General features: G+C 46.6%; 1 protein-coding gene across 1 annotated transcript in view; it reads left to right on the top strand.

Annotated features, from left to right (window-relative positions):
• Positions 1-19546, top strand: part of COL4A5 (collagen type IV alpha 5 chain) — a 448329-nt gene that overhangs the window by 234548 nt on the left and 194235 nt on the right. Inside the window, exon 26 of the mRNA XM_086918465.1 lies at positions 12484-12576. Within this exon, the coding sequence (XP_086774591.1) occupies positions 12484-12576 (93 nt within the window). The remainder of the gene's footprint in view (positions 1-12483; positions 12577-19546) is intronic.

Genomic DNA, 19546 nt, shown 5'->3' with positions numbered 1-19546 from the left:
CTAACCTACAATCCATGTCTTGTCTGAGAGGCTGCCTAGGCCGCCACACAGCAGACATGTTGCAGGACTCCTGGGTGGAGAGCCCGCGCTCTCCTGGGCCTGCAACAATGCACATCCTGGGCGAGGTGCTAGGTCTCCTGCCCCAGGATGGGCAGGGGTAAGCTTCAAAGGCATGTCGCCTTTGTGAGCTTCTCCAGGCCACTTGCTGTACTGGCTCCCACCGGTTCTGACCCCCAGTCTGGCGGGAAGACTGGCGGGAAACCCTACATCAGGAAAGGTGGTGTGCCAGCCTGTGCCAACCCCACCCCTCAGGTGGGAGAGGCGAGGTGAAGCACAGCCTTGGGATACTGCCATCTTGAGGATGGGGAGCCCTACCCAATCACAGCTAGGCTCCTGCCCCCCTCCCACAGGAGAGGAGCAGAATAGGGGGTGTACCCACCCCAGGACAGGGACCTATTGGTCCATGCCCTCACCCTACCTGCAACGCCCCTAAATTTAGTATTTAGGAGCACCCTGAACTTTCCTTCCTCAGATCTCGATTTCGAAACAAGAAAGAAGGCCAGGAAGAAGAAGACCTTGCCGTGCAGCTACTAACGAGAGGACGACACCAACTGGCTTGGCCCCAGCCCTACCGGTCTGTTGATCCTTGAACCTGCTCCTGCTAAAACCCGGCGTCTCCTGCAGACAGCAACCTCGAGAACCCCATAGGACCTGCCTGCCTTGACCCTCTTAGAGACTGGGACTTCCATGAGCAATGGTTCTGCTCAAACAGCCAGGTACCGCAAATCCAGCCCACTTTGCACCCGCCGAGCCCGGCCTGTGCCCAAGTGGACAATGACCCTGAGGACGCCCCCTCAGCGATTCCGACCTGGAATCCAGCGCCCAAGGACCCTCCTCGCCGACCCAGGTGACGCCTGCAGCCTCAGAACCAGGGACCCTACCAACCGTGACCAGCAGACGGTAAGATTTCCCGACGCAAAAAGACACCCCTGCACCCGGCGCCCTCCCGGCCCCTTGTGCCCGACTCCGTGGTGCCTACCTAACCTCCAAGATCCCAACTTACCCATCGAAGTGTTGGTCGCTCCAGAGAACCTCCGTCCCCGAGCCTGCAGCCTTTGTTCCCTTTACAAGATCTCCATTGAATAACATTGAGCGCCCGATGGCTCAAAAGCACCCTGCACCCATTCGCCAGAGTGCCCCTGGCAGTGCAACGTTTGTCCTATCCTACTTCCCCATTTGCCCTGAGCAAGTGACCAGGATCCCAGCTCCCACAGCCACGTGGCCTGCTAGCCAGCATCCAGCAACCGCAGGCCCCCTGCCTCTCATTAGATAACATTGGGCCTAACTACCTCTGCACCCGGCTGCCCCTGTGCCGCTGAGGGTGTACCAACTGTACCTACCTGACCCTGGGAGACCCCTGAGTCTATGCTCAGAACCTTAACTCTGCCAGTCGAGTACTTACCTAAAAGCCAATAACTCACTTTTCTTTCATAGGCTAACATTGACTGGTTTTACTCAGTAATTGTTCTAAGTGTGGAGTTTTGGAACTTTAAAATATTCACCTAAAATCAGCCCAACAACGAATTCCGATTTACTCATCTGTTATCAGGAGAGACCTCAGTGCTGCATCTTTTAGCCCAACAACAGTTGATGGACAGAATGTAGAACAATGTCATACATTCACCCCAGTACAGAGATCTGGGCCTAAATCCATCGTTTTTTTGCACTCCACACCACCCCAGTTCAGACATGGCCATATGCAAATCAGCCTTGACCCTGTGCATCATGGTAACAGTCCAGCCCGAACTGCCAAGCCATGTATCGCTTTGTTCGCCCTAAGTTGGTAGGGTATGCTCAGACGTGAGTCCCTTGCTCACTTTGCCACTGGATTCAAGATAGCCTGGCTGATGAGGATTATGAATCCGAAACCGGTCCCAGGATGCTTGTTTCTGGTTCAGGGAAGACATGGCTTGGCAGTTCGGGCTGCACTGTTCCCCTGAGGCACAGGGTCAGACTGATTTGCACATGGCCATGTCTGAACTGGGGCGGCGGAGTGAGCTACAGAATGGTGATGGGTTAAACCCAGATCAGTTGACTGGGTGTGAGAGGTTGAATTGCTCAAACGCTCCGTCCATCATCCCCTTTTGTATCGCTTTGTTCGCCCTAAGTTGGCAGGGTATGCTCAGACGTGAGTCCCTTGCTCACTTTGCCACTGGATTCAAGATAGCCTGGCTGATGAGAAGTATGAATCCGATACCGGTCCCAGGATGCTTGTTTCCGGTCCAGGGAAGACATGGCTTGGCAGTTCGGGCTGGACTGTTCCCATGAGGCACAGGGTCAGACTCATTTGCATATGGCCATGTCTGATCTGGGGTGGCGGAGTGAGCTAAAGAATGGTGATGGATTAAACCCAGATTAGTTGACTGGGGGTGAGTGTTTGATTTGCTCAAACGCTCCGTCCATCATCCCCTTTTGTATTGCTTTGTTCGCCCTAAGTTGGCAGGGTATGCTCAGATGTCAGTCCCTTGCTCACTTTGCCACTGGATTCAAGATAGCCTGGCTGATGAGAATTATGATTCCGAAACCGGTCCCAGGATGCTTGTTTCCGGTCCAGGGAAGACATGGCTTGGCAGTTTGGGCTGGACTGTTCCCATGAGGCACAGGGTCAGACTGATTTGCATATGGCCATGTCTGAACTGGGGTGGTAGAGTGAGCTAAAGAATGATGATGGATTAAACCCAGATCAGTTGACTGGGGGTGAGTGTTTGATTCGCTCAAACGCTCCGTCCATCATCCCCTTTTGTATCGCATCTTTTAGCCCAGCACAAACCCTGAAAAGTAATTTTTACCGTACTTACCTGTAACCTGAATTTTCTTCCATAGGAAACCATTGACTGTTTTTCTGTGAAAGTGTCGATTTTTTGCAAACTACAAATGTTCTTTAAAAATCGTACCAACTACCAAAACGTAATTACTTACCTGTCTTTAGATAGATGTCCCAGTGCTGAACTTCAGAGTTCAGTGCTGGATTACAAAAGTAACGTGAATATACTTTACCTGCAAACTGAATTTCCTTCCATAGGATAACATTGGTAATTTCGACTGAAAAAGTTTCTAAGTGTCAACTTTTAAAATACAATAATATTCCTTAAAAATGACTACTGTAACCAAAACGCTTTTACTTAACTGTTTACAGGACATGTCCCCTGACTGAATCTGGGATCCAGTCTTGTGGTTAGAAAAGTAATCTACACAGTAATTCATTGCATTTAACTGAAAATTCCCATTGAGCTTTTAAGCTAGCACGTTAGAGAGTAAGGTTATATCTAACTTTAGCCTCTGCCAAACCTCTGGGGTATGTGGACTTTGTGCACATTGTACCTATTTGGGAACAGTATATACAGAGCCACTTTCCTACACTAGGTAACTCGTAATGACCACTGCCCAAAACATACCTTAAGATGGCTTCCCTGTTCAATTTTCATACCTAGTAATACAACTAGACATCACAGGGGCATATCTGCTCTTGGAGATGTGTCCTCACATAAAATATAATGCAACCTGCCTGAGTGCTCAAAGGCCTGCTGTAGGGGTGACTTACATATATTAGATGCAGTGACTTTGGCATGACACACAGGAGTGTGTCATGTCGTGTTTTCACTCATGGTTTGCACCATGTCACACAGACTGTGTGGAATTTGTATGTGTGTCCCTTAGAGTGGTATAAGATATGGCGCAGCTCTTAGGACCCTCTTAGTACCCCTGCCCTAGACACCTGGAGTACCATTTACTAGGAACTTACAGGGGTCCTAAGGTCCTTTGCCAATTGTAGTATAATTAGACAACACAGTGTTAAGGGAAGGAGCACCAGCACTGAGGTCCGGTTAGCAGGCCTCGGTGCACTGGAAGAGTCGAAAACCAGCATCTAGTAGCTAAACAAAAGGGGACAAAAAGTGTATTTCGGGTAACAGCAACAAAAGTCCAGTTCTCTACAAAAGTAGTCCACATGCATACATTGGCGTAAGAGAAAAGAACTTAGTAAGGCTTGGACACAGGACACTACAGTAGTCTGGTACCTAAGCCATGTGCCAGACAAGAAACCTTTCTGCATTTCACTCAACGTACACTTGAAAGCCATAATAGGATACACAAGAGGAGTAGTTGGGAGAAGCTTCTTCACCAAACCTGTCATCCAAAAATTCCTGGAAGGAGCAAAGAGAATAGCACCTCCAACAGCCATGTAGAACCGTAAGCTGGTGCAGACACAACCCAGGAAGCCACCCTTTGAACCTATCCATAACGTAGAACTTAGGCATTTCACTTTTAAAGAGCCTTCTTGATTGCCTTCCTGTCTCTAGGAAAAGTTAGTGAACAACGCCAGAGCCTTACCTGTAAATGCACAAGGATTGAGTGGTAATGAGAGCAAACCCACAGTTTAACCCAAAGTGGTATCACATTTGTGGGTAAACCAAGACATACACTTGCCTGCATTCTTCAGCCAGCCTCAAACACAAGCAGAGAGGGTCCTACATACACTAGATGTTAGAAAGGCAGTTTCAGACAGGGGAACTAATTCTTCATCTCATTTACACAAAAAAGAAATGGCTCCCCATTCACAAAAGGAATAATTGCAAGATGGATAGTACAGACAATCAAGGCATGTTACAAAGCAAAGGAGTGTCATTGGCCTTGCAGCCACACGTTCTTCGGTACACACCTTCACAAATAATTACTTCGCAAACTTTCAGTCTAACATTAAAGCTCAGGTGGGGCAATGAGTATTAAAACACCTGTTTGCAGATACATACTCTGTCTATGATCAACCCAACCTCCCAAGGAAAGATGGTACTGCTACAAAATCAATGCACAACATCTGAATCCAGAAAAAATTCAGGGTGCAACATGAAATGGTTACTTACCTTTCGGAGTAGATTTGCTGCCCGAAGAACTTTCTGAATTCACATACACCCCTCTCATCTCTACAGCATGGGGTGAATTTGACAAGAAGCAATTTGACAAGGAGCAAGCTAATGTGTACATGCAGAAAGAGGAAACCAGACATAAGAGGAGGTTGCACAATGGGAAAAAGAGAGTGACAATTTTAAAGGGCTTCTGGAGCATAGGTTTAAAGTCAATCGAGGAGGCTCTCGGCATCAAATGGACGGAAACTCGACAACGCCCACAGCAACAACTTCATTGAGATGGAGTCCCTGTCCTCCAACATATAATTCGGCCCCATGGTTATCGGTAACCATCAGTTTTCAGATTGTAATGCTGAAGATCCATGTGTACACTATCTGCCTCCCTGGATGCCACCTCATGTTACCACTTGTGATCATTTCTACACTGTTTCTGATCTCTTCTTACTACAGTTCTCAGACATAATAATGCTTACATTTACATATTGGTAAAACACAATATGGCGTATGAGTCTGTGACCTGGTGCACTGTGGGTTTCAGGGGGAACCAACACATCTGCTTCGCAGAAAAGCAACATGTAATATTCCAAGCCCAACACTAGATGGCAGAAATGTGTAATGCATGTGAATCTAATACACGGCAAGCTACAAGCTGATTGTTCAGGTAAGCATTTCTTTCTTGCTACAGGGAAGGAAAGCATATTACACATAAATATAGGGCACCCAATGAAAACCAAAAATACTTTCTAGGCCAGAAAACCAACTCCTGATGCATGATTTTAACTCCCTGGTGATGGGTTCTTGGAAACAGATTAACGCTGACTCGTATATTCGTGGAAGCTGCTATCTGATCCAGATTTCGCTTGGTGCATCTTATTATGCAGGGGTAATGCTGGTCAAAATGGGAAAGACAGACTCGACACTCTGCCCCAAGAAATGTGGTCAGGAAGGGAGGTTCTTCCACATTATATGGACTTGCCCGTCACTCCAAAGGTATTGGACAGCAGTCGCTGACTGCCTTAATGGTGTACTGGGAGGACTATGGTGCCAACAGCGAAGTGGTGTCTCCTTAATATCTGGGATGAAACCAACCTCCTCCACATGGACGTCTTTGGTTGACGTTGGATGACGATGGTCGCTAAATTCTATAATTGCACGAATGTGGGGAGCCGCACTGCCACCGCAATTCGGCGACTGGAAGCAAGACATGGACTGGTGTATGCCGGCGGAAAATGCACGGGCTGCCCAAACAAATGGTCTCAGATATGCATGGAGTGGAACACTTATCAAGAAGAGATCTGTGCCCCCCACTCCCTCCCTGTGGACACCAATCAACACTCTTGGGGTCCGCAGGGTCTGGACCATGTGGTTGCCTTTTGAACTGTCAGGAGTGGATAGGTGGATAGGGGCCATGGGGATTTGATGATTATCTGTCATTTGAAGACCTATGCTATGGTGGTGGGATGTATGCTGCCCTGTATGCCATGCCTACAAACCACTGCCCTGGTGTGAGAAAGTGCCATCTTTCTTGCATGGTATACCCACACTTTTTGCTGAATGGCTGGTGTACTTTGACTGAGTGTGCCCTGGGTTCCTGCCAACCAGGTACCCAGGGTCTGTGTTCCTTCCCTAAAACTGTGTTGAAACCTAAACCCAATTGGCATCACTGGCCACAGGTCAGCCCCTGGTAAATGGTACCCTAGGTACCCAGGGCACTGTGACCAGAGAAGACCCCTAAGGGCTGCAGCACGTATTGTGCCACCTTTAGGGGCTTAGGGGCCCTATACCCTGACACACACACTGCCTTTGCAGGCTGAGTGACTTGGTGCAGAACTAAACAGAGAGTCGACATGGCACACATACCTGTGTGCCATGCCCACAAACCCACTGCCCTGGCATACCTCGATCACCCCTCTAGCTGGGTGCACTATGCCAATTGTGTGGGCACAGGTGCATGATTCCTGTGCCCCTACAGTACCCAGGGCCATTCCTGGGCACTGTACGTGCAGTGATGCCATTAGGAGTATATGGTGTTGGGAGATTGTCATTACGAACTCCACAGCACCATATTGGCTACACTGAAGACTGACAAGTTTGATATCAAACTTCTCAGCACATTAAACCCACACTGATGCCAGTGTGGGATTTAATGTAAAATGCACGATAGTGGGCAACTTAGAGTTGCCCCTTGACCTAAACTACAATCCACCTCTTGTCTAAGGGGCTGTCTAGGCTGCCACACAGCAGGCATGTTGCTGGACCCCTGGGTCCAGCAACATGCCTCTAGCCATTATGGCCCTCTAGCCATCCGCTCTCCTGGGCCTGCAACAATGCACATCCCGGGTGAGGTGCTAGGTCTCCTCCCCCAGGATGGGCAGGGGAAGCTTCAAAGGCATGCCGCCTTTTCTGAGCTTCTCTAGGCCACTTGGTGTACTCAGCAACTGGGCCCCACCGGTTCTGACCCCCACTCTGGTGGGAAGACTGGCGGGAAACCCTAAGTGAAGAAAGGGGGTGTGCCAGCCTGTGCCAACTCCACCCCTCAGGTGGGGGAGGCGAGGTGAAGCACAACTCCGGGCTCTGACCATCTTGAGGATGGGGAGCCCTGCCCAATCTGAGATAGGCTCCTGCCCCCCTCACATAGGAGAGGAGCAGGATAGGGGCTGTACTCACCCCAGGGCAGGGACCCATTGGCCCCTGCCCTCACTCTACCTGTAAGGCCCCTAAATGTAGTATTTGGGGCACCATGAACCTTCCTTCCTCAGATCCCGATTTAAAACAAGCAAGAAGTTCAAGAAATCAGAAGACCTGCTGTGCAGCTGCTCACAAGAGGATGACACCAACTGACTTGACCCCAGCCCTACCGGCCTGTTGATCCTTGAACCTGCTCCTGCGAAACTCCGTCACCTTCAGTGGTCAGCAACCTAAAAAACATCGGAGGACATGACTGCCTTGAGACTCTACCAAGACTGGGACTCCCACAAGCAGTGGTTCTGCTCAAAAAGCAATACCCCTGGTCCCAGCCAGGAACCGCGAATCCAGCTCACTCTGCACCCGCCGAGCCCGGCCGGTGCCAGAGTGGACAAAGACCCTGAGGACATCCCCCCGTACCCAAGTACCCTCCTCGACGACCCAGACGCCTGCAGCCTCACAACCAGGGACCCCTCAAACCGAGAACAGCAGAGGGTAAGATTTCCCGACGTCAAAAGATACCCCTGCACCCGGTGCCCCACGGCCCCCTGTGCCCAACTCCTGGGTGCCTACCTATCCTCCAAGATCCCAACTTACCCCTCGAAGTGTTGGTCGCTCCTGAAGAATCTCCGTCCCCGAACCTGCAGCCTTTGTTCAACTTTCAAGTCTCCCATTGAATAACATTGAGCTCCCGAAGGCTCAAAAGCACCCTGTACCCAGCTGCCAGAGTGCCCCTGGGAGTGCAACCTTTGTCCTAACCTACTTCCCCATTTGACATGAGCAAGTGACCAGGAGTCCAGCTCCCACAGCTGCGTGGCCTGCTTGCTAGCCGCCACTAACAAAAGGCCCCCTGCCGCCCATAGGCTAACATTGGGCCTGACTACCTCCTCACCCGGCTGTCCCTGTGCCGTTGAGGGTGTAACAACTGTACCTACCTGACCCTGGGAGACCCCTGAGTCTATGCCCAGAACCTTAACTCTGCCAGTCGAGTACTTACCTAAAAGCCGATAACTCACTTTCCTTCTAGAGGGTAACATTGACTGGTTTCACTTGGAAATTCTTCTAAGTGTGGAGTTTTGAAACTTTTAAATATTGATCTAAAATCAGCCGAACAACGAATTCAGATTTACCCACCTGTTAACAGGAGAGATCCCAGTGCTGGATCTTGGTGCCCAGCACTGACCCTAAAAAGTAATTTTAACCGTACTTACCAGTAACTTAAATTTCTTTCCGTAGGATAACATTGTCTGCTTTTTGCTGAAAAAGTTTCTGTCAATTTTTGAAACTTACAATTATTAGTTAAAAATCGCCTGTATGACATAAACACATTCTTTCAATTGTTTACAGGAGGTGCACCAGTGCTGGTTCCAGGATCCAACACTGAGTAAGAAAAAGTACCGATAACACTAATTACCTGCTAAGTGAATTTCCTCCTATAGGATAACATTGGTGATTCTATGTGAAAAAGTTTCCAAGTGTCAACTTTCAAAATACAATAATATTCCTTAAAAATCACTACTGTAACCAAAACGCTTTTACTCTATTGTTTACAGGAAATGTCCCAGGACTGAATTAATTGTATTTAACTAGAAATTCCCATTGAGCTCAATGTTGCATTGCGTTTGAAATTGTGTTGCCTATTGCAACAACTGTAACTACTGTACTTAAAAAGTCTATTGCCTATTTAAAAAGTATTTAACTAAAGTAACTCATTCTGACAAAGTATACTTTGATACCTATGTTGGTTCTAAAATAAAACAACTATATATTTCTATACAAACCATTGGCTTAGAGTTCAGTTTTTGAGTGTGTACAACAAATGCTTTACACTGTCCTCTAATACTGCCTTACTGCTCGACCAAGCTACCACTTTAGAGAGTAAGGTTATATCTAACTTTAACCTCTGCCAAACCTCTGGGGACTGTGGACTCTGTGCACACTGTACCTTACTTTGGTCCAGTGTATACAGAGCCACTTTCTTACACCTGGCATAGGTAAGCCACCCTTCTAGCTGGGTGCACTATACCAGTGATTAGGGTAAAGGTGCATGAACCCTGTGCCGCTACAGTGTCTAAGTCAATTCTTAGACATTGTAAGTGCAGTAATACCATAAAGAGTATATTGTGCTGGGAGTTTGTCATTACGAGCTCCTTAACACCCTAATGGCTTAACTGAAAACTGGGAAGTTTGGTATCAAACTTCTCATTACAATAAACCCACACTAATGCCAGTGTAGGTTTTAACGAAAAATGCACTCAAAGGGCATCTTAGAGATGCCCCCTGAGAAACGACCCATGTCTAGTGTCCTGGCTGAGTGGCTGCTCGCCAACTGCAACCACCAGCCATGTTTCTGGACCCCTGGATCGAGAGCCTGCCGCTTTCTGGGTCCTGAAACAAAGTCAAGACTCCTCCCCCTAGATGGGCAGGGTCCACGAAGGTAAAGCTTCAAAGGCCTGCCGCCTATGTGAGCTACCCCAGACATTTTCTGCTCCCAGAAACTGGCCCCCACCTGTTCTGACCCCCACATTAGGTGGGAGAATATGCTGGAAAACCAAGTTAGGAGGAGAGGTATGCCCACCTTTGCCAACCCCATCCTCTCAGGTGGGGGAGGCGAGGTGAAGCACAACTCTCAGTCCCCGTCATCTTGCAAATGGGGCGGCCCAGCCAACTAGAGGGAAATAGGGATGTTTGGTATCAAATATCTCATATTGATTAACCCACACTGATTCCAGTGTTGGATTTAACAATAAATAATCTGCCCCTTAGTCTCAGGCAAAACACCAACCATATATCCTTCAGGAAAATGCTCAAGACAACCTTGTTCCTGGAAGAATAATGGCCCATAACTTATCTACAGAGATACATACTTTACCATCCTGGCGTGCAAAGCGCGGAGATACCCCGTTGGGGTCGATTCTGGTGCGATATAAGAAATCAAATAAATAAATAAATAAATATGCACACAGAGAGTACCTTAGAGGTCCCCTCGAAAACCTTCCTGCCTCTGGTGTGCTCCTTGACTAGATTCTGCCAGCCTGCCACCTGAGAAACTGTTCTGACTTCCCAGGGTGAGAGCCTTTTACTCTCAGGAGACCCAGAACAAAAGCCTGTCAGGGAAGAGGGTGTCACACCCCCTCCCACAGGATGACCTGCAGATTAACCTTCCTAGGTTGGCAAGATTCAAAGAGCTGCTGCATTTGATAGGTGAATCTAGCTCCCCTCACAGGAGGGGAAGCCAACCCTCTTTATCCAGAGACCTCCTTGGCAATTGGACAGACGGGAAAATTAGCTAGTCAGCCATCCCCCGGCCAGTATCACCCCTAAGGTGGGCTAAACTGAGGTATACACAACTATTCAGAAGTAGCCATCTTTGTAATGGCATACTTGGGAATTCTTAGAGAGGGTTATGCCCACTTTCCACAGGAAGTGGTCGTATAGGGGACATGTGACTCCAATGGTCAGTAGCCCATTGAATACTACCCTACACTCCCCTAACACCCTTAAATTCAGTATTTGGGGGAGCTCCTGGCACCAGAAGAACAGATCCCGCTGACATGAAAGACGAAGAAGGACGACATGAGTTGCATCCTACGATAACAGAAGATACAGCAACTGACTTGGTGCCAACACTGCTTTCGTGCCTCCTGCATTCGCCAATTGCCACAAATGTCGACTTATCTGCTGAGTCCCCAAAGCTTGGGAGACCTGCCGGCATTTCATCCAGGAACCAAGACTTCCATAGAAGCAGAGGACCTGCAGGCATCTAAAGACCCCTGGAAGGACTCCAAAACCCGACACATGAAGACACCACTGCATCCATCGCTCCAAGCCTTAGTTGAAGTGGGACAACAGTGTCATCATGGTCCCCTAACCTTCCAGAGACTGAGTACAGTGTGGTGACATCTCTCATGGACTTCAAGATGTCGCCTGCAGCCTCTGCATGCAGGCCCACCTCTACTGCGACTGCTCCCGGTAAGAAAACCAAATCCCTAAGGACACATCTGCACCGGTCCCCGGACCAATGGTGCCCCTACGTCCACTAGCATTGTGAGGCCTGAGCCCCCCTGTTGGTTCAGTCCGACTGGTTTCCCAGCCAAAGCCTGTAGCCTCTTTTTACTGCGACTGTTCTCCATAGAATAATATTGGGCAGTCAACACTGTTTTGCAGCTCTGCACCCCACCACCCTAGTCCTGCTGGTGGTGTTCTGCTGGTGCTGCCTTGGACCTTGCCAACCACTCACCTTAACTCCTGGAGATCGGTCTTGTAGAGTCGCTTTACTATACTTGGATGCCACATTGATTTTTCCTTCCTTAGGATAACATTGCAGCCTTTAGAAAGTGCACTGTTGTCTTTTTGAATTAAAAAGAATTCATATTTAAAAACATACTTACCTAAACGATTTTCTTCTGATGCCTAAACATATATAAAGATTCTTGCTATTTTTATAAATTGGTGTGGATCTCCTTATTGAGACGTGTGTCTCACTTATTGACTATTGTGTGTATTTGTAGATGTCTTGCACTCCTCTGTCATAAGCCTACAGCTGCTTGACCAGCCTAGCCCCTAGCAGAGCACCATGGGATTGCCATAGCAAGCCCTCTGTCCACTCATAAGGGCACCCCTGGACTCTTTACACAAAAGATCTAATTTTGATATATTATATAAAGAGCAATCTTCCTTCCCATACTCTCCGTATATTACTGTGGTAAGTAGAACATGTCTTGCTTAGAGTTTAGGAATAACCTAAATAGCTCAATGCAATTTCATTCTCACAGCTTTATAATTCCTAGGAGGCCTTGAAAATTGCAAATAAGAAGACTGTTAAAAATGCATGTAATTTTGCTTTGTGCTAAAATACCTAATATTCTCTTCTCAGGTGAAAAAGGTGAACCTGGCCAAACTACGACAAAACAAGGAGAACCTGGACAGCCTGGTTTCCCTGGTGTCCCTGGTAACGTGGGAGCTCCAGGTAAGGCGCTGCGGCCAGGAGGATCAATAGTACTCTTTCTGGTACAGAAACATTTAAATATAACCCTATAACTTCATCAACTGTTCTGGCAAGCAACTCTTAGATTTGGTGCTGCGTAAATGAATGATTAAGAGAAAGTTTTCTTTCTTACCATCTTGCTGATGCTACTCTGCATGGTCGGTTATTGAAAGCAGTATGCTGTAGACTTTGTAATTTCAATAATTATTCCAATTTGAGAGCATATTCATGCACCCAGGGGATAAATAAAACCAGATAAAGCCACATTATACACTAAAATGATATATGAATAGGAATACTTTAAATAGAGTGCAGATGTGCTGAGCAATTTGGTCATGCACCAAGGGACATAGGGCCAGATGAACAACCCAACAATTTACGACTCACTTGCAATTTGCGACTTGCAAATCTGGATGTATAACAGTGTCTCAAACACTGTTAGTGATTCCTAATGGGGTTGCAAATTGCATGCCTCATGAAAATTAATAAGGCTGTTGCAATTTGCGACCCCATCAGGAATGGCTGGTACTCCCAGGGATGGTGGCCTGCTGGGGTCAGCAAACCACCTGGGAGTGCTTTTAAATACAGAAAAACGGGATGCATTTAACCCGTGCAGTGCTGTGGGTGGCCCCCAGCTGTCCCACGTGACGGTGGGCATGTGCGGAGGACGGCCGGGGGCCGTCCGAACCCCGCCCCACTGACATCCAGCAAATATGCCTAAGCTATCTATGTCAACATTGGTTTCCCCTACTCGCACACTAAATCTCACTCTGGAACTTATATTTTCAATTACCTTATGATCTCAGAATAGAAATGCATTACTGGTCTGACCATTATGTCATAAAAAATGTTATCCTTAATCTGCTGAGCTCTAGACATACTTGTTAGTCCTTGTTCTTGTTGCCTAGACCAACTGATCACTGTGAGTTCACGAATCCTGAACCTGCACTCAAATATAAACTCTACCCCTCTTCTAACTTCATGTCGATTAATCTGAAACATCTTGAATCTAACATGCTCAGTCAACTAGCACCATTAAACATTTAAAAATTAAGTTGCAAAACAAAGAAAAATAGTTCAATCATGACCTTCTCTGGAGATATTTAGAGATGATGAGCTAAATCTCAATTGCCAGCTCGCCTACTGTTCTGTAGGATTTCCCCTGTGATTATAAGACTGTCAGCACAAGGCTAGAACAAGACATGTCAAATGAAGCAAAGACCTTCGCCAAATCATTTTTGCAAGAACTATGTACAGTCTCTAAGGTATTAACAACTATCTTCGCTATAACCTAATGTCATTCTTTTACTGATGAAATCACCATACTTGGAAGTAAGTTTGTTTTTTGTAAAACATGTTTTACATCAACACAGAAAAAGACAGTCATCAATAAACATTTCCCATCCGAAATAAATCTATTGACATGGAGGTACGTTTCTAAACCCACCTCACATTCTGTAAGAATACAATACACATTGTGTAATCGCCAATCTATGGCAACCACAAGCAAGCAGTACAGAGTATGATAGCAATATGGGAGCGTCGGTGCCTCCCCACTCTAAGCAGAAGTCGACTTGGAGAAAGTATCCATCTAATTCCCAGAAGCCTCTTGTGAGCCAGATGAGTCTAGGAAAGCAGCCAGCAGTCCATCCCAGACATCCAGGTCCTCAGTCAGTTTGCCATCACTTCTGCACTTTTTCTATCTCCACTCTTCAGCTACCACCCACTCTGCCACTCGTGCTCCCAGCACTCCAAGTTGGGCCCTGTGCCCAACCCGGTGATTCCAATGTGCCATTTGGCAAGGACAAGGAGTGAATTAAAAAATGTGAACGCTATTTAATGACCTTTTTTGCAGTATATGTCCACCATAATGCAAGTAATTTGGTCCACCGGACAGGGGAGAGTCACCATCACTGTTGCTCTCTCTGCCACCCTCACCCAAAAGGAATTAGCTGTCGAGCAGAAACAAGCGAGCTGGAGAAAAGATCCCATCGGGTAGCAGCAATGGGGGCATCACCGGGACCTAGAAGGGTCTATTCTGTATAGCATGGACGTCGTTGTATATGTCCGATGTAGAAAGTGAAAGTGCATGAGCTTGAATCAAGCGTTGCTAGAGATGGACTGTACCAGGCCACACAATCTTGCCCACTATGCGTCCTCAAGTTGTAGTCTAAATTCTCTGCCCCAGGGGGCGGAATATGCAGTCTGTCTGCCAACATGGCCTTGTGGAAGTGCGTCGCCAGGTGTCACCCTCCTCCTATCTCCAGTTGGACTTGTAATGAGTGTGAAGAGGGTAGGGACTCGAGGAAAGAGTTCCAGATTCCTCTGGCGATTGCCAAGAGGTGGGTGTGTTGGAGGAAGTGTCCCATTCCCAAATTAAAACTATCTCGGGTGGCTTCTAAGGTTTCGCTCCCACTTTCCCGCCTGGAGGACATATCCACCGAACTTGTGAGAGCCCCAAATGCTGGCAGGTCCCAGACTGTAAACTCCCTGGCATGGGGGCATTTTTCAAAATCAGTTTGACTTTACCTTCCCTCAGCACTACAGTGTGTTTCACCAGGAATGGCACGTAACCCTACCCCTCTCCCTCCTGCCTTCAGGATCTGAGGTAATGTGAAGGTACAAGAGGTGTCCAGTAGCAACTTCTCTCTATTATCCCATTCTGTGAGTTAGTGTGTTGCATGTTTTAGTTCAAGGCCAATTAATATTGCTCCAGATTTGGGACTGACAAGCCCTCCTCCTCCAGTGAGCGGAACAAAATGTCCCTTGCAACTCAGGAATGTCCCCCCCACACATATCAAAGAGGAGAGCAGGGTATTCAGTTGCCGAACGACAGCCGAGGGGATACAATCATACAAGCTTTGCATACAGCAGAGGCACCATGGCAGAAGGACCATTTTATATGGCCACACCTCTCATGAGGGATAGAGGAAGAGTATTCCAGAATTGAATGGAGGAGTGGAAGCCTTCGACGATTCTTCGGATATTGTATTGTAAATGTTTCTGAGTAGTGTGCGCCACCATCATGGCCAAGTAGTGATATTAATCGGTCTCTCATCGAAGAGGGAGGACCGGTAAGGTCGCTGGATCTTGCTGGAGGTAAGATTGTTACTTGTATCCCCACACTCCCATTTCTCTTAGTTCTCTAATCCCCAGAGCTCTAACACTGTTGATCATGCTCTCCATGGTCGTGGCATCTGCCACCGTAAAGATTCTGGCCTCTTTAAAAAAACTCTGTTCTAGTATTCGACATCCGCAGGGCATCTCCTGTTATCACTGTCTTTAACCTGCATTAGTCTCCACTGGAGATAATCCTCGAAAAATCATCACGCATTTATCTAAAAACCAAATGATGACCTTGACCTTGAGACCAACTATAGATCTCCGCTGAACCCCCTGCATAGCAAGTAGTCCTGAATATGTGGTCACATTTCAATTATTCACCAGTCTTTGTTTCTAACTTCTTGCTGAGTGAGGTCCAATGTCCAGTGAGGCTTCGGCCCCAGCTCAGCATGAATGCCACAATCCTAAACATCAGAGAAAAGAGGTTCTCAGCAATGTACAAAGTTCAAGTGTGCACTTTCATGCTCCTAGATCTCTACGTTATTTGACACCATCACGCATAAATCGCTTCTTCGGATGGCTAATGTCACGTGCAGTGATGGTATGATTTGAGCCTGACAAATCATACCAACAACCTCAAGTTGGGTTCTTTCTTTATCCCTGTCATGTGTGAAGTCCACAAGGTTCTGCACTTTATCTCTTCCTTTTCAGGGAATACCAAGCTCTAGTTGTGCACATATTGGTTGCTCAAACCAAGAGCATTTCCATGTGTGTGGGCAATACTCTGATCCATTGAAAGAAGTTAAGGGGGTACACCATCAGACTGCAGACTGCTCAAAGCAAGTCCAAAGTTGGGAGAACCACAATTGGTTTTGCCTGAATGGTCAGAAGATAGCAATCGTGCTTGTACTTTTTGGTAAACCTGGTCCTCTCCCTGCTCTTGGCCAATGATGGGGCCTCTTCCAAAGCAAGTGCAGAGGGTCCGCGATCTAATTGTTATGTTTGATAACTTTACCCCACCCCATGTGATCTCAGTCATCAAATGTACATTCTACCATTTATGTCAGCTCCAGAGCATCCTCTCTTGCCCTTTATTTCCCCAACAGATTGTTTTAGCTCTTGCCACAGTCCCATCTTGTCTGGATTACTTCAACAGCATCCTTTCTTGTTTACCCAACACTTTGCTTGACACACTGCCAACATTTCCGCATCATGCAGCAAGGCTAATTTGCTGCCTCAGGTGCAAAGAGGTCTACATTGACTTTGTATTTAAGCCAGATCTCATGTTACACCTCTGTGAATTGCATTCGTCTGCTCATGGCCATGCACCGCCTGGCCAAGATCTTTCTGTCCTATGGCTCCCTGAGGCACTTAAGATCTTGCTCTGTAAACCTCTTGGCTGTTCAACCACCAACAAGCTTAAGTACTTGGAAGTAGATCTATCCATATAGAGGGCACTTCCCTCTGGAAATCACTTCATCGACCATGTAGAACCGAAGAAGACTCTAAAGTTCAGAAGGGACCAAAAAACTTTTCATGTTTGCACTTGAAGTGGACAGACTGGCAGTCTTTACCTGAATTTCTGCTTGAACATTTTCAGATCATTTCAGATTCAGTTGTCAACCAAACACCATAAACTGTCTCTTATTCTGGCTTTCTCCTTTAAGCTTTTATGTCTTCTTAAACAAATGTATAGATTCTGCATGTCTGAATTACTTCTGTTCATTGCCAACTGTGCTCTCAGTTCTATGAAATATCCACTGTGATGTTGCCACGTTTGTGATGTCTTGCATTCCTCTCCCAGCTCCAGTCGTTCTGAGAGGTTTTTTGTGCAGTTTGAATGTTTTACAAGATCTTTAAAGTGATAAAATGCAGGCGTGAGATTGGGGGCTACATCGAGTGGATGCAGAGGGAGCAAGTTGCTTTATGGCCCTGCTGGGCCGGAGGGACAAGACCACCCTTGGTTTGCAGCATTTCAAGACTTTATTTTTGTCATCCTAGTCAAATCGTAATGATCACATCTGTAATTCTTCATGATTATGGAACATCTTTATTTCATTGCTAACAGCTGACTAGTTGTATTACTGATTACTTTTCATATGTGGCATCGGTAGCTTAATGTAATTTCGTTATTTACTGAATTCCGCTAGTTAGCCACTTAAGGCTTGCTTATAATTGCTGATTTTCCTTATAAAGAGTGATTAGTACTTTTTCGGTATTATTTGTTGTTTGTCTTTTATTATAGACTTCAGGGAACATTTTTGAATTAAATCGTTCAATTTAAAACAATATAAAGGCAGCTTCTCCAACTGGACCATTTAATCCAAAAAGTGAGCCCCTTTTTCTAAGGCAATGAAGCTCTTTGTGCAAGAGGGAACAAAGACAATTAAAATGCACCTCACACACTTTGAACCAAAGCTCTTATGGCATTAAGCAAGAAAAGAAAGTCATCACGATCCTCCCCAGAACAGCTCTCTTGTCTCTTCCATCTAAGCATGTATCCATTCACCCTTCCATCCACCCGCTGATATCCACAATTTCATCTTTACATTCTGTCATCTATTCAGTCTTTCATCTGTCATTCATTCTTTCACCATTCCGCCCATCCATATCCAAACCTATGCATCCATCTCCAAGCCTATCCGACCATCCATCCATTGCCCTTTCACTCATCCATCTCTCATCCAATCTTTCAGTCATCCATCCATTCACTCACCTTTTCACTCCATCCATCCTCCCTTTCAGTCATCCATCCATCCTTTCACCGAGTCATCCACTCACCCGTCCTTTCACTCATCCTTCCACCCAACTACTCATCCATCCATCCATTTACCCTTTCACCTATCCATCCATCTATGCTTTCACTCATCCATCCAACCATCCATCCTATTGCTTATCATCTATCCACCCTTTCATTCCATCCATCTATCTACTCTTTCCATCCACCTACCCATCCACCCTTTCATTAATCAGTCCATCCTTTCTCATCATCCACCCACCCACCCTTTCATTCATTCATCCATTCACCCTTTCATCCATCCATTCACCTTCCCTTTCATTCATTCATCCATTCTTTCACTTATCCATCCGCCCCTTTCACTCATTCATTCCTTCTTTCACTCATCCACCTTACAGTCATATTTTCACTTGTTGATCCAACCATCCATTCATCCACCCTTTAGTTCACACATCTATCCATCAGCCCTTTCACTCACTGAACCAGCCAACCACCCACCCTTTCACGTTAATTAGAGCCTGTTTTCTTCCAAGCTGCAGACTGAAAAGAGGTCCATCAAGAACTTCAACCCTTATGGGTGGGTGGGTGCAGGAGGGGAGTGGGGGGGAGGGTGGTGATGATGGGGAGGTTCACGACGCCCCTGTTGTTGTGCCATGGTTTTAGGAGTATAGGAAAGGAACTGGACCGTGCCCCCTTATGCTCTTTCAAGTTTAGATCTTTAAAGTCCTACAGCAGCACTGTATGCATTGGTAACGTTTTTAGACTTAGCTGTTGTCTTTTTCCATGGTTGATCGCCTTTCAGTGGGATGCAAGGAACTCAGTCTGGGGGTGCTCTGTGCTCTGGTCAGTACTTCTGTTAGGAACTCCCTGCAGGAATGTATGTTACCAGGGCTTCGAAGAGCATGCACTGAAGTGCCTGCACTTATTGTTCAAACTGAGCTTCTGGCACTGCTGAACAGGGTTAGAGTGCATTTAATAAGATAGTTGTGGCTCAAACAAGAAGATATTTGATGACAGAGACATTAGATTGGCACTACTGCTGTTCCATCATGGTAAGTGCTGGTCCTGACTCTGAGACAGAATATTCACAACTTTCCTGAACCTACCCAAAACACCGAATTATCTGTTTGTATTTTTTATAATTTTCTTTCC

Source organism: Lissotriton vulgaris, chromosome 4_1, assembly GCF_964263255.1.
Source record: "Lissotriton vulgaris chromosome 4_1, aLisVul1.2, whole genome shotgun sequence".
Taxonomy (NCBI): domain Eukaryota; kingdom Metazoa; phylum Chordata; class Amphibia; order Caudata; family Salamandridae; genus Lissotriton; species Lissotriton vulgaris.
This window is presented reverse-complemented; position numbering and strand designations above follow the sequence as displayed.